The following is a 14937-nucleotide window of genomic DNA, read 5'->3' on the forward strand; positions in this document are numbered from 1 at the left end:
TTCCTGCTGGAGATGTGGACCCTTTGCGAGCAAAAGATGGCATCTTAAATATATCCAGGAGAAGCAGCCTCATTTTTCCAGAGCAAAAAACCCAAGTCACTATAAAATTACCACTAAGAAATGATGCATTCCTTCAAAATGGGGCCCACTTCCTAGTACAGGTACTTGAATGATGAAAATAATCTCAACTTTGGTTAAACTACAAGTGTGCTTATCTGTGTGAGAGAGTTAACCAGTCATTATTTTGCCCTCATTTATATTTTGGATTTTGTTGCTTACTAGAAGTTATGTAGGGAGTCCAAAGAGAGCCTGTCTGCCCCTAACACATATAAGGATGAATAAAACAAGGATTATACTAAAGTCTGTTTTAATCATGTGATAATAAAAGTAGATCAGACATGAAATGTAGGTCAGAATATAATGGATGATGTAATGGAGAAATTCATGAACTGTGAGTGGGGGAGGGCCAGGAGAGAGTGAGCCATTCTTTTGAGTTGATTTAGGAAAATGTGACATAGGAATATAGTTTGTAGAATAAATATGTTTTTCATGATGGATGCTGCAGGGAAAGCATTCCAGAAATAAAAAAAGCAATATGAGAGAAATTGTGTATATAACTTTAAGTAGTATACTAAAAAATCTATTAACTGTAGATAGAATCTATGGACTTCTATCTACTTAATAAGAAGAAATAAGGGCCCTATATTTCTCCATCTTATCTCTTTTATTTCTTAACTTTTATTAACCAGAGCATATTTTTATTGCCAAAGTTTGAAACATCTGTACTTATTTATGCTACTATGGTTATGTTTTCCATATGGTTGGTATTGGTTGATTTTGAAAATTAGAAAGCAGTAAAGGGTGCTTATCAAATTTTGGTTACATAAATTTAATGCAGAATCAGATAGTATGAATAGATCAGTAAGGAAAGAATGTATGATCTATGTCACCATACATTTTGCTAAGTGAAATATATGTCAAATGAAATCTCATATTCCATTAATTTCTTTGAATAATGCTGCATTTAAATTTGTTTCATATTTTTGCCTAGAGTTTGTTTTATACTTCATTATTGCTTTCTCTGGAGTTTCTAATTGCCCTTTTTATTTATTTATTTATTTATTTTTGGCTGCACTGGGTTTTCGTTGCTGCACATGGGCTTTCTCTGGTTGCGGCGAGTGGGGGCTACTCCTTGCGGTGTGTGGGCTTCTCATTGCGGTAGCTTCTCTTGTTGTGGAGCACGTGCTCTAGGCACACAGGCTTCAGTAGTAGTTGTGCACGCGGGTTCTAGAGCGCAGGCTCGGTAGTTGTGGCACACGGGCTTAGTTGCTCTGCGGCATGTGGAATCTTTCCAGACGAGGGCTTGAACCCGTGTCCCCTGCATTGGCAGGCGGATTCTTAACCACTGCACCACCAGGGAAGCCCTGCTCCTTTTTATATGCCATTCTTACCAAATTAGGTCTTCCTGCTGTCTTAGATGTGTTGAATGCTGAGTTTAGCTGTACCAACTGCTTTCTTCACTTGCTTCACACCTGCTACTTGGGACTGTTTTTTTCTGAACTCCTCAATTTTCTTGATTTCTTGCCTTTTACTTCTTGGATTGTGTTTTAGTTTTGTTGAAATATACCTATCCTCAAATACATGTGCAGAAAAAGTATGTGCAAGGTAAACTTTTTGAGTCTTTGAGCAACTGAAAATGAAATTTCGTACATTGATAACTGGCTTCGTAGAATTTCTAGATTAAAGTAACTTCTTCAGAACTTGAAAGGTATTGCCTTTTAGCTTCCAGAGTTGCTGATAAGCAATTTGAGGGGAAAGAAATCATTTACCTTTAGGTTAACTTGCTCTTTATCTCTGAAAGCTTGTTTTTTTTAATCTTGGCATTCTGAATTTCTCAGGGCTATGTCGTACCTTGCTTAGCACTTGGTGGGGTGGGCCCTTTTATTTTGAAGACTTTTGTCTTTTTTTTGGGCTAAGTCACTGCTCACACTTGTATGGTTTGTGCATTAATTGCAGACTCCTAGTGGAGGTGTCTAGTGAGTGGCCCGTTACGGGGATATATGATTTGTTGATACGTAGGGATGCCTTTTTGCAATATGCCTACATATAGGGAAACCTTTTGTCAGCATTCCAAAAGCTTTGTGGTGGGAGATCTGCTTTTCACCTTTATTATTATAACTATTATTATTATTCTATTGTGTCTCCTCAAAATGGGGAAATTATGATACGATGCATCTTTCTGTCTATGAGGATAACCCACTTTTATGGAGGACCCTTGAATTCTCTTCTTGGGGTGATGGGTGAACAGAACATGGTGTCATTCACAGTTGTTTCCATGCCCCCTGCTGCTTGTGGAATGCTCTTATGAGATGTCTGGCCAGATGGTGGAGGATCTGGGTCTGTGAAGTGGAGTTGAGCAAGTGGTCAAGCCCAAGGCCCTGACCCCATTGAGCAAGAAGTTAAGGCAATTAGAATGCTGCCACCAGAGCACTTTTAGAGAGATATTTAGAAAATTTTAAAAAGCTTTAAGTTTGACCTTCTAAAAAACATGTCATAACTTACTTTTTAAAGTTGGTCCTTTTAATATATGGAAATACATACTAATTTCACCAGTTTGCAATTAGGGTAGCATTTCCCAAACTTAGGAATTCTCAGGTGCCTCTGGGAGATCTAAATAACTTGTTGAGAGGAGTGTCAGAATTTATTGTGGGCTTTTGTGGGTTTTTTTTTTTTTTTTTTTTTTTGGCATCAGTGCTCTCCTTTGCCTTCTCTGTGGTTGGTGTCCTCTTTATTCAGAGCATTCTTATTAGTAGACATTGTCTTGGTCAGTTCTGGCTGCTATAAAGACTACCGCAGACTGGTGGCTTAAACAACAGACATTTACTTCTCACAGTTCTGGAGTCTGGGCAGTCTGAGATCAGAATGCCGGCATGGTGGGGTTTTGGGGAGAGCCCTCTTCCTGGTTTTCAGACTGATGTCTTTTTGCTTTTTGTCCTCACATGGTGGAGAGAGAGAGAGAGGATGCAAGCTCTTTGGTGTCTCTCCTTATAAGGGCACTGATCTATCATGAGAGATCTACCCTCCTGACCTGATCACCTCTCAAAGGTCCAATCTCCAAATACCATCAAATTGGGCATTAGGGTTTCAACATGTGAATTCTGGGTTTGGGGATACAAACATTCAATTCATAGCATATATGTTTAAGGTTTTTTGTCCCTAGAACCTCAGTATTCAGTTCTCCCTCTGTCTCCTATCCTGCATAGGTCAAAACTCATATGAGAAACAAATTATTAAAACAAGTGAAATGAAGCAAAGGTTTCATACAGTTGCTTTTGCTTTCATGGAGGCCTGGGCATCCTGGAATTCCTGTAGTAGTTGCAGTGAAATGACACGAGTTTGAGAACTGATGATGCAGAAGGGTTGATTTTGAGTTGTAGAGAACTTTTCTGATTTACATTTCTGATATCTTTTTTTACTCTGCCTCAAAACCAGTTTTTACTGTGGATAGAGACCCCCTATATCTATGCCAATATTAGTAACCTTTATATTAAGCTTTCAGTCTCTTGAAAATATCCAGTATCTCTATCCAAGTAGCTGCAGAGAATCCTTTTGTAAACAAAACTTTATTAAGAACCTTCAATCGGTCAGATATTATTCTAGCTATTTTATTTCAGCAATCTATATGAATATGACAGAATTTATTTTAGAAAACACTTGAAAAGAAAGGAAAAGCTTGAAGAAGCATGTAATATCTGAATTTTGGTGATCCCGGGTTAGAAATCTGTTTGCACCACTAATTCCAGACTCAGTTTTTTATCTATCTCTGTATTCAGTTGAAAAACAAAGGTCTTACAGTGCAGACAGTCAATTTAACACTTTAGGACAAAAGGTCATTATTAGTCACTGACACAATTCCTTAAAGTTCAAAACAGCTGTAGGTTCTGGAAGGCTAGTTGGAATTAGAAGGTTGTGTAGTTTGTATAGTATGTAATAGATGAGCAGCTCAAGAATAGGAGGCATCAGACTCTGCATGGAAAGCTGAATGAGGCTGGAGAAAGGAGAATCTGAGACATGAGCTCCTCATTCTTCAGTAAGCCTCTCAGCTAAAATACGTTAGTCTGAGATACCGTTTTTGGCAGGCATGGGGTTACTAATGTGCGGTCTCAGTTGCAAACTGTCTGGAAGCAAAGAACGACTCTTTATGAATGGAGTAGTTTGATTTAGCAGATGCTTAAGGAACCCAGACAAAAAGGCTTAGAGACTAGGAAATAAGCCATGGAAAATTAGCATTTTTCTTTTGATCAGTTCATTCTGTAGCCTTCTATATCTTCTTTATCTGTATTTTCCAAAAATACTATATTTAGAATTAATTCTGTAACTGTTTTGATAAATGTAAGTAGAATATGAATTTTCTTCCTTTCTTTTTGAAAAGTTTTGAAGTAAAAATAAGTCATTATTTTCCTGATATATTCAACAGTATTATCAGTTTAACTCTTTGTGAATGTATGAGAATGAGAGTGTTCATTCACAAACACGTGCTAACTCACACAAGACCAGTGTATTTTAAAAAGTCTTTACCTCCATCCAATGCACACTTTATATGCCATTCAAATATATATTTTTAGTTTCTTGTGCTATTTTTAAAGATAACTACATATATATGGGTATGTATATTCTTTTTCTCTAGAAGGAATGACAGTTATACTTACGTGGTTTTAACTATGTATCTTTATGTTTAATTTATTTTATAAAGTAAATGCAGTATCCTAAAGAACCGCATGTTATGTTTTACTTAGTCCACATACCAGTATTTAGCAAAATTGGTCAGTCTGATTTCTATTTTTTTCTTTTACCCAAGTGAATATTTACCAGTCATGGAATTTTTGATATTCTTTTCCTGTATATTATTTTCAAAGCAAAGTGTGTTACATTTAAAAAGGCATTCACTTTTACGCTTAAAATGTATATTGTTTATCACAAAATGTGAGCATGTGTGCAGGATCAGTACAGTCCTTGTCCACAGGTGTCCACACTATCAACTTAAATCACCAGTCTCTACAGGTGGTTACTTAGTGTCATTGTTTCCACATTACAAAGCCTAACAGAGGGCTCTGAAGAGTGGGCAATCCATAATGCCCTGTTAAGTTCACAGTTGCTTTTTAACTTAAAATCTCTATGCTTTTTGCAGTCCTGTAATGATTGTCTATGCCTACACTCACGTGAACACTGTGAGGATTGATAAGTTGGATTTTGAAAAGTTAGAATATTAAGATGTTGAAAGTTTTGATATATCAGGATTCTTATAGAGCTCATTTTGTCTTGTAGGGATAAATCAACAAGTCTGTTTTGTAGCTGCTGTACTTAATGTCATGTTGCAGGAAAATACTGAGAAAGACACAGACACACAAGAGGTGTATAGTCCTGTTGGGAAGTAAAAGTCTGGAACACACAAAATGCTGATAAGCAATATGTGAAGTTTAACGTTAATCTCCACGTTTAGTGAGTGTAGCAGTAGAAGTTCAGGAAGAGGTAGAAGAAAGAGGGCTGAAGAATCCAAGGAAATCTTCATGGGAGAGAGGGATATTTAACTAGTCTTTAAGAGTGAGTACACTTTGACTTGTGAGATGATGGAAGGAGGCCATTGTACATGAGAAACTGTGAAAGTTACTCTGAAGGTCATGTTCATTAATCACAGGGACATTATATGTTATACATGTGTCACATTTCTTTAAACATAAGGACATATTAAGTCACATTTGAAGTTCTGAATGGTCTTCTGATAGTGAATTTTCTCTGGCAGAGAAGGGGAGTGGGTGATTTGATTGGAGGTGTGGGTCAGTGGAAGAGAGGAGGGAAATGTGGGCAACTCGCCAATATTTGGCTTTACATCAAGGTAGTTGGGTATAGGCAACAAGGAGGAAAAGTGGATGGTGGTATTGGTGAAAATAGTGGTTAGAAGACATGGAGCAGAGATAGTGATTTCTCTTTGGCACATTCTGTCTGTAAGGTGTCTCTGTGATGTTTATGTCATATTCAGTGGCAGTTGGTTATAAAGATTTGGAATTTGAAGGAGAGATCCAGAGATTATTATGGAGAGGGTATGGAATTATAAGATAAAGGTCTTAGGAAGAACCCTGGGGAATAATAATAATTGAGGATCAGAAAGAGCTCAAGAAGCCAGTGTGGGAGGTTGAATCAGATGGTGAATGAAGAAGGGAGTTGCCAAGTTATTGGTGGCCTTACCCATGCTTATTTTGTTTTCCCATGCAATTAAGACTTAAACATTTTTCTTAAAAATGTCTTTTCTTTCCATTTTTATGTTTTTTGTTGTTTATTATAGTTGGAAGATCTGGAGTTGGTGAATATAGTTCCCCCAATCCCACCCATAAGTCCTAGATTTGGAAAAATCCGAAATATTTCTTTAGTGGTTACTCCAGACATTGCAAATGGAGAAATTGGCTTTATTAGCAATCGTCCAGTCATTTTGCATGAACCAGAAGATTTTGCTGCTGAAGTGGTAAGTAGGCTTTTTCTTATTGATGGGGCCTAATGAGTTTGAGGTAATGTAAAGACACTGTTATTTTGAGGGGGAGGTCGGGTTAGTTTATAGAGTTAACAGAGCTTGGAAAGCTTCACCATTTACAGCAAGCCTTCAGTAAGTAATTTGACATAAGTAACTGATGAATGTGTGATTTTCATCATCTTTTGCCATATTCGATAGAATAAAATTAGAATTAATTGCTCACAGCAAAAGTAGGATATTTTGATGACACTGCGTTCAGCTAGTGGCATGACATTTGGTAGAGTAATAGCCAAACACAATTTTTTTTTATTGGCCAAATCATATGTACCACAGGAATCCATGACCTTTTCTATTTCTGAGCACTCCTCATGCTTGCCTTGGGCAGGATTCAGGTGACGTCCTATACTTGGTGGTGGAGGTGATGGTGGTAAAGTAGTGGATGCCAAATCTTTGGAATTTTATATATATATATATATATATATATATATATATATATATATATATATATATTTTTATAGAAATTAAAAAACATATATATATATATATATATATAATTTTATTTACATATATATGTAAATTTCTGGATACATACACACAGACACACACAAACATGCTCACATATACAGCACCTCTCCCTGGTTGAATTTTCCTGCCATCTATATAGGGACCACTCTGGTTTTTGACCTTACCATTCCCTGAGCCACAGTCTGTCCCTAAAACCCTCTCCAAGTCTCTTACACTTAGATTTGGTTTAAACTGGGTTGCAGTTGAGATCAGGAATGTGGAGAGTTGTTTTTGTTATCAAAGCCTCATGTCAAAATATGGTGACCACAGCTTCCTTTGTTTGTATATTTGATTCTATGATTTGGCAGAGAAGCTGTATTTTTCAAGATGGTTTTGACTTTCTATTTTCATAATATTTTTTTTTTCTTCTAAAAACTAAAAAGTATTCAGTTTTTTCTGAAAGAATGGGTTTTTTTTATTCATTTATCTTACAAAGCTGTACATTTACCATTTTATATTTTTCCCTAGAGGGAAATTAGCTTCTAGGGAAAGTTTTGGGCTCTGTGAAACCTGCATTCTTCCCATCCTGGGAAACAGCAGAAAGAGTGAGAATTTCCCTTTGTTCTCTTTGTCCCCATCTACAGCCTGGCCACGCCCACCCTCTTGGGGTGATTTAAGGGCCCAGTCCTTTCTTACTTTTTTTTGTCTTTTCTAAGAATCTTACTTTGCTTGCTAGTCTACAGACTTGACTGTTGCTAGCCAAATTAGAAGAATGGTTAGTGAGGAAATATCTTCCATGTTTTTCAAGATGGCCTATGTTCAAGGGCAAAGAGCAGAGGATACCTTTTTTAGGCACTTAAAAAGAATAGCATTATATACTATTAAATATTTGTTTACATTCTTTGTTTGATAAAAAACTTCATTATGATCTTCAGTGATCCTTTTCTTATACATATTTAAAGTGTGCTGCACTTAAATAAAACTACCAAATACAGTTTGTTTCAGAATTATTATAATAGTTTCCATTTATTTAGCTCATGCTATGGAGAGACACTTTAATCTTCACCAGGAACTTGCAAAATAGGGAACCACTAGCTTCATTTCACATGTGGAAATTGAGGTCAGAGAGGTTAAGTAACTTGCCCAGGGTAACCCAGAGCCATGATTTGAGCATCTGATTTTGTTTCTGCTGGAAACATTTATTGTGTTGGTTAGGAACATTTCTTATTTGTATTATTATTTTCTTATTTTGCCCCCTATCACGTTAGGATGCATTTGACATAACTGTGTACTTCCCAGATTTAGTCACAAAAGCTTATTTTTCAGTTTGTATTGTGATATTAAATTAATTCTTTTTTTCAGAGAATCTCTGATGGAAATTTATTCTTTAGCCATTGTTCTGTGTTTTTCATGGTTCTTTGGCTTTTAAAATGAAGTCTTTTTGTTAAGACAAATCCCAGGTTAGGCGTGTTTTGGGGTGGGGGAAATTTAATAGAGAAGTTTGATTAGCAAAAACTAATATAAAATAGTCAAATCTGAAATTATCATCATACTTAAAGAGAAGCTTGTTCAATTGTGCTTTTAATGTCATTTTAATTATTCACTTCTCTATTCACAATACCTAAACATATTCATATAACAAGTGTATGCACTAACTGAAAAGCTTATGTAATTTGTGAGCATGTATTTCAGAAGAACTTGTTCTGTTTTCTTTTTATAAGGTATGCATTCCCTTACATCGGGATGGAACTGATGGCCAGGCTACTGTCTATTGGAGTTTGAAGCCCTCTGGCTTTAATTCAAAAGCAGTGACCCTGGATGATATAGGACCCTTTAATGGCTCTGTTGTGTTTTTATCTGGGCAAAGTGACACAACAATCAACATTACTGTCAAAGCTGATGACATACCGGAAATGAATGAGACGGTAACACTTTCTCTAGACAGGTAATAACCCATTTAGGTAATGTTTAGTGACATTTATATGTTCATGTTCTCTGAAATAATTTTGTTTCTTGTTTTAATTCTTTTCTCCACATAAAGTAAAAAGAAAAAACTAACTAGATAACGTCATGCTGACCTTCTTCTGACTTTTCTGCTGTTTGTTGATGGCTTCTGGTTAGACTGTTATAACGTAGTGAACTCTTACCCTGCTATTTATCATGAAGAAACATTACATAGAGAATTTATGGAAGGTATTAGATACATCTTAAGCATAGCTAATATGTTGCTATGTTCAAAAAATAGGCAGCAGCAAACCCAAAATGTTAGATTAGACAGACATCTCTGCTAGCTTCATTTTCATCAGGGAAGAGGACTAGAGCTTTTTTGAGTGAGTAAAAAGAAAGTGTTAATCTTCATATAATGAAATTCTCTTTTTTACGTGGAATTTAACATTAAATAATACTAATTTTCCAGAGAATAAAAAATAATACAAATTTAAGGGGTATTTTTAAGTAACAATAAGGATTTAGTTAACATTTCTCAGTAAGTAATTTATATCAAGAAAATATCACAATCTCTCAAAGAGAAATTTTTTTCAGCGATTCAGAAAATTCCGTAAATAAAAAACTACTGTGCATAATTGATGTTAATTAAACAAATTGAAACCAAGCTTATCTACTACAGGTCTCTGTATTAAAGTTGATACATATTAGAGAAGGTTAATATGTGACTTGAGGGCTTTGCAAAATTTTTATTTTAGAAACAATAAAATTCATAGATGAATCAATACCTGTTATTTTATACTGTTTTAATCAGAACTGAAGTAGTAATAATTATTTTATGTAACCCCTGGTCCTCTCCAAATTTTACCCTCAGTCTCTTGTGGGTTTTTCTATGTTGGTGTATTGTGTAAACACATTTTATAAACCTTATGAGTAGTTGTTTTTATGTGGAAGAAAAATTCAGAATATAGGGAACAAATCTGTTGAATGTCTGCTGTTCATTTTGTGTGCTTTCAGTACCACATTGTGTTTTCTTCCTTTTTCTTAACATAAAAATTAAAACAAAACAAAATAGGCAAACAAACAAAAAAAGCAAAAACCAAATACAACACACACACACACACACACACACACACACACACACACACACACACACATGCACAGTCTAAATGACTTATGGTTTTAATATATGTTTTCCATTAAATCTTAAGGAAAGATATTTCATATGATGAAAAAATTGGTGAAATGTAATGAGATGTAAACTGAAAATTATTAGTTTTTCACTTGTGTGCTTTTTTTCCTTAAGTTAGATTTAAGCACTTATTAAATTAGTGGACAGTCTTAAAAACAAACTAAAGAAAAATGAGCAGCAATTGTAAACCAAAGAGGTAGCAATCTATAGAAACTTTGTTAGCTAAGCTGCAAGTTTCTGCTCTGAACTAAATGTCTAAAGAATGATTTAAATTATACCTCTGCAAGTTCATAAGTGACTATTCTTCATATTCTTTCAAAATAGTCATTTTCAACCTTATCATGTAAATCTTTGAAATTAACTAAATATAATTTTAAAGTATTTTCTCTCTCTTTCCTCTGGGTTAAGGCAGTACACAAGAAAGTATAAACCATGGGGCAGAGAATTTCAGAAATTAATGGTTCCTCTCTTTTCAAGCAGAAGAAATTAGTTCAAATTTATACTAAAATGTTTTAATGCAATTAGTAACTAGTGCATACTTGTATTATCTCAGTTGTGCATGAACAAATTACAATTCAGTGTTCTAAGATATTTAATTAAATAAATGTGACAATCTCGTATTCTGTCAAAATCTCCGTCTCAATTTTGCAAATTTTTAACAAAACTAAAATGAAAGAATGAATGAATGCTACTGTGATTACAGTAAGTTACAATAAAATATTGCAACAAAAAATAATTAACACTTTATTGTGATACCATTTATGATTTTCTTTTAATGTCAAATTCAAATGAAAATTCTCTATATTTCAATTAAATAGAGATAAAAGTTACCCTGGTACTGAGTGATTTATGATGCTTCTAATACCATACTAATTAAAAATATTTTGTTGTTTAGTTCTCACCAAATCAGAAACAATATTATTATGCCAATTTATTTCAGAAAAAATTGTAATATATGTAGTATACAACTCCTTATTTATAGTGTTATTTGACTTGAAAAATGAAGCACTAGGACTCTACATTCTGACATGTTTCTCAAGGCTGTTTAAAAATACAGCACATTGGGAATTTGGCAAAGTGTTTAGATTTCCTGATATGAAGTTATATTTAAGTAATATTTGTCATAATTAAAAGATACAGGATATCTTTTGGCTTCTTGAGTATATTCCTATGCAAATGATGAAAGATATGTTTTTCTCTGCTGATAGAGTTTTTATATTTTCAAAGAATAACTGGCTTTAGATCTGAGGATGTGGGATTTTATTTTTTTGAAACCTAATTAAAGCTACTAAGTAATTAAAAGTGGGGCTGAATGAAATTTGCTCAGCTGCTGTGGTTTTGTGAGCATGCACAGTGCTTGGCAGGCTCCAGCGCCTTGGAGCAGGCCTGGAAAGGAATGTCTTCAATTGGTCTGCCTTGGAGCAGGCCTGGAAAGGAATGTCTTCAATGGGTCTTGACGTGCTGGCTGGTCATGGGGTCATCTTCCCTGAGTGGGAACTGCCGAACCTTTTGCTAGCATTTGTGAATAGCAAAGAACCCAGTGTGCAGAGTTCCCTTAAAGTGAATGACTAGCTTGTGCGGGGGGAGGGAAAAAAGAGAGCTTTCTTTAGCTTTATTTTTACCCTGCCATTGACATTTCTAACAGTATTGGTGAGATTTTGGCAAATAGTGTCTCTGTCTTTCCCCCCCTCCCCCCGCCCCCCCTTCTTTCTGTGTTGACAGGGTAGAAACCGAAAGGTTTGTCGTGTATTTTGGGTAAGTGTGCTAAAGAATGTCTTGTTTTTGGTGATTCAACATTTTGCTTTGGAAGTCAGTGTTTTGGACAAGGCTGCTGTTCTGCATGACCACCAGTCTTGAGAAAGTTTGCTTGTCCACCTGCCTGTGCATGCTTTGTGTGTCCTTTCATCTTCTAATGATAAGCTTATATGAAGTTTTTTTTTTTGTATTAAGAGTTTTAAATTATGAATGCATTTAAGATATCTGATAAAAGTTTGAGAATTTATGTAATTACATGTTTTGAAGAACTTAAAAATTTTAACTTTCCTTATAGTGTACATATAACCAAGAGAACAATTAGTGTCCTTTGCTTGTGAGATTCTTATTTAACATCTTTTATGAATCTTGTGGTTTAACAAAGAATTCAGAAGCAGGGCACTCATCTCTTCCATTGGTTTTTGAGTGCATCTAAGCAATTTCTTGCCTACATTCTCTCAGTTGTAGTATAAAGAACTTTTCAAAAATTTGCCTTTTCCCAAAAGGGTAGCACATTAAAAATAAATTCATTTGTTTGATGCTCAGAATGGATTTTTATATTTCACATTCTGATCGTGTTTTTTGTCTCTTAGCTTATATAGACATAGGAAATTTTAATTGATTAAAATATTAATGTAAATGAAATATGGGCAAATTTGCAATGAAAATCATATGACTGCATTAATAATAATCTAAAAAGGATAACTATCTTATTATTTGGATTATATCTTCTTTGGCCACTAGTGTGCTAGGTATTGGCTGTCAGATTTCCAAAAGCTGGGGAAGGATGTTAATTCAGATTCTCTATTACACAGGAAGTGTGCTATCCTTTTTATATATTAATTGTGACTGCATTGTAATTTTGAGGTCTGATCAGCAGTACTTTTTGATTCAATAGAAAGTGACATTTGGAAAGGTTTAGAACAGCTTGCAGAATTGAGAATTCTCAAAGAGTATGCTGGCTTTAAAACCCTCAGAGCGTTACAGTCCTAGTCCCTTTGATCATTCTAATTATAGGCTAAACATAAAAACCAGAAATAAAAAACATCTTGGTTTAATATGTTCTTCTGAGATTTGTATAGGAATTGCTATAGCATGTCACGTATCTCAGATCTATTCTATTCCATTTTTTTCATGTATGTCACGCATTTTCTTTTGTAATAAAACAAAAGAAAATGCGTGAGGTTAAAATCAAGGTGAATAGAATCATATTAAAGGTCACAAAATATTTCTAAAATCTAATCACAATTTTATTTTTGGTCAGTGTGTCTTGCTTTAGTCTAAGCAGTTAACCAACTTGTATTCAGTTAGTATAATCTTACGTAATGAATTTTTTTTTTTAAAGAAATTCAAGTGTATGTAAAGGTAAAACAATTTTATTTAAATTATTTTTAAACTACATGTTACAAATTAACTTTTTCTAAAACTGGAAACAAATTTGTGAATTTGATACTACTTTATAAAATATATTTAAACCTTTGATTAATGTATTTTAAGGTACAAATGCAGTGTTTGGTTTCAGTCAAATATGAAATAACCAATGAATTCAGAAATAGAAGTTCTCCCATAAATGTTATCAGTAAAACTGTTTTGATCTGAAGTGACTTTAATACACTTAAATTCAACTTAAATTTTACCTCCTAATAACCTTCATATTCATTATCTGAAGTGTTGTAAATATTTTAAATAAGACTTCAAAATTCAGAAGTAAGATTATAGGTAGTCTCTAAGACTTAGAAAACCTGTAAGACTTTATCCCCTCTGACTTCCCCAGGGTCAACGTGGAAAACCAAGTGCTGAAATCTGGATATACAAGCCGTGACCTAATTATTTTGGAAAATGATGATCCTGGGGGAATTTTTGAATTTTCTCCTGCTTCCAGAGGACCCTATATTATAAAAGTAAGTATGAAAGAAACTTCAATCTATTCTGTACTCACAGCTGCAAAAGAACAATCTCGAAAGATTTAAACTTTTGTGGACTTTTTTTCCCTGTCCTATATATGGTACCTTACTGGCAAGAACACAGTTATCATTACTATTATTGTTATAATCATACAGATAACATATAATGAGGGCCTTCTATATTCTCTTCCCTGTTCTAAGCACTTTGTAGTCACAGCCCTTAATCTTCACAATGAGTTAAAGAGGTCTGTGCTCTATTTCACATTTTACAAATGTGAAAAAGAGACACATTGGCATTTCTAGCTGAGCCTTAGACAGACTGCTTAAAGTTGTGATGCCAAACCTATTCAGTCCAAAATTCAGGGTGTGTGATTCTTTTTTTTTTTTTTAAATACAGTTTTGAAAGGTTACTTTCTATTTACAGTTAGTACAAAATATTGGCTGTATTCCCCATGCTGTACTGTATCCTTCAGCCTGTCTTACACCCAATAGTTTGTACCTCCTCTCTCCCACCTCTCTGTTGCCCCCCCACCCACTGGTAACTATTAGTTTGTTCCTGTATCTGAATCTGCTCTTTTTTTTGTTGTTATATTCACTAATTTGTTGCACTTTTTAGATTCCATGTATAAGTGATAACATACAGTGTTTCTTTCTCTGTCTAACTTACTTCATTCAGCATAATGCCGTCCAAGTCATCCATGTTGCTTCAAATGGCAAAATTTCATTCTTTTTAATGGCTGAGTAGTATTCCATTGTGTGTGTGTGTGTGTGTGTGTGTGTGTGTGTGTGTGTGTGTGTGTCTGTATACCACATCTTTATCCATTCACCTGTTGATGAACACTTAAGTTGCTTTCATATCTTGGCAATTATAAATAATGCTCTGAACATTGGGGTGCATGTATCTTTTTGAATTTTGTGGATTTTTTTAAGGAAGGAGAATCTGTAGAGCTCCACATCATCCGTTCCAGGGGAGCTCTTGTTAAGCAATTTCTACACTACCGAATAGAGCCAAGAGATAGCAATGAATTTTATGGGAACACAGGGGTACTGGAATTTAAACCTGGGGAAAGGGAGATCGTAATCACCTTGCTATCAAGATTGGATGGGATACCAGAGGT

General features: G+C 34.7%; 1 protein-coding gene across 1 annotated transcript in view; it reads left to right on the top strand.

Annotated features, from left to right (window-relative positions):
• Nucleotides 1–14937, top strand: part of ADGRV1 (adhesion G protein-coupled receptor V1) — a gene marked incomplete at its 3' end in the record, with an annotated part of 235235 nt that overhangs the window by 36135 nt on the left and 184163 nt on the right. The window contains exons 10-14 of the mRNA XM_007467398.1: nucleotides 1–161; nucleotides 6341–6517; nucleotides 8749–8972; nucleotides 13690–13816; nucleotides 14750–14935. The exon at nucleotides 1–161 is cut by the window's left edge and continues 193 nt beyond it. Coding sequence (XP_007467460.1) covers nucleotides 1–161; nucleotides 6341–6517; nucleotides 8749–8972; nucleotides 13690–13816; nucleotides 14750–14935 — 875 coding nt within the window. The remainder of the gene's footprint in view (nucleotides 162–6340; nucleotides 6518–8748; nucleotides 8973–13689; nucleotides 13817–14749; nucleotides 14936–14937) is intronic.

Source organism: Lipotes vexillifer, unplaced genomic scaffold (assembly GCF_000442215.2).
Source record: "Lipotes vexillifer unplaced genomic scaffold, Lipotes_vexillifer_v1.1 scaffold1111, whole genome shotgun sequence".
In the NCBI taxonomy this organism is placed as follows: domain Eukaryota; kingdom Metazoa; phylum Chordata; class Mammalia; order Artiodactyla; family Lipotidae; genus Lipotes; species Lipotes vexillifer.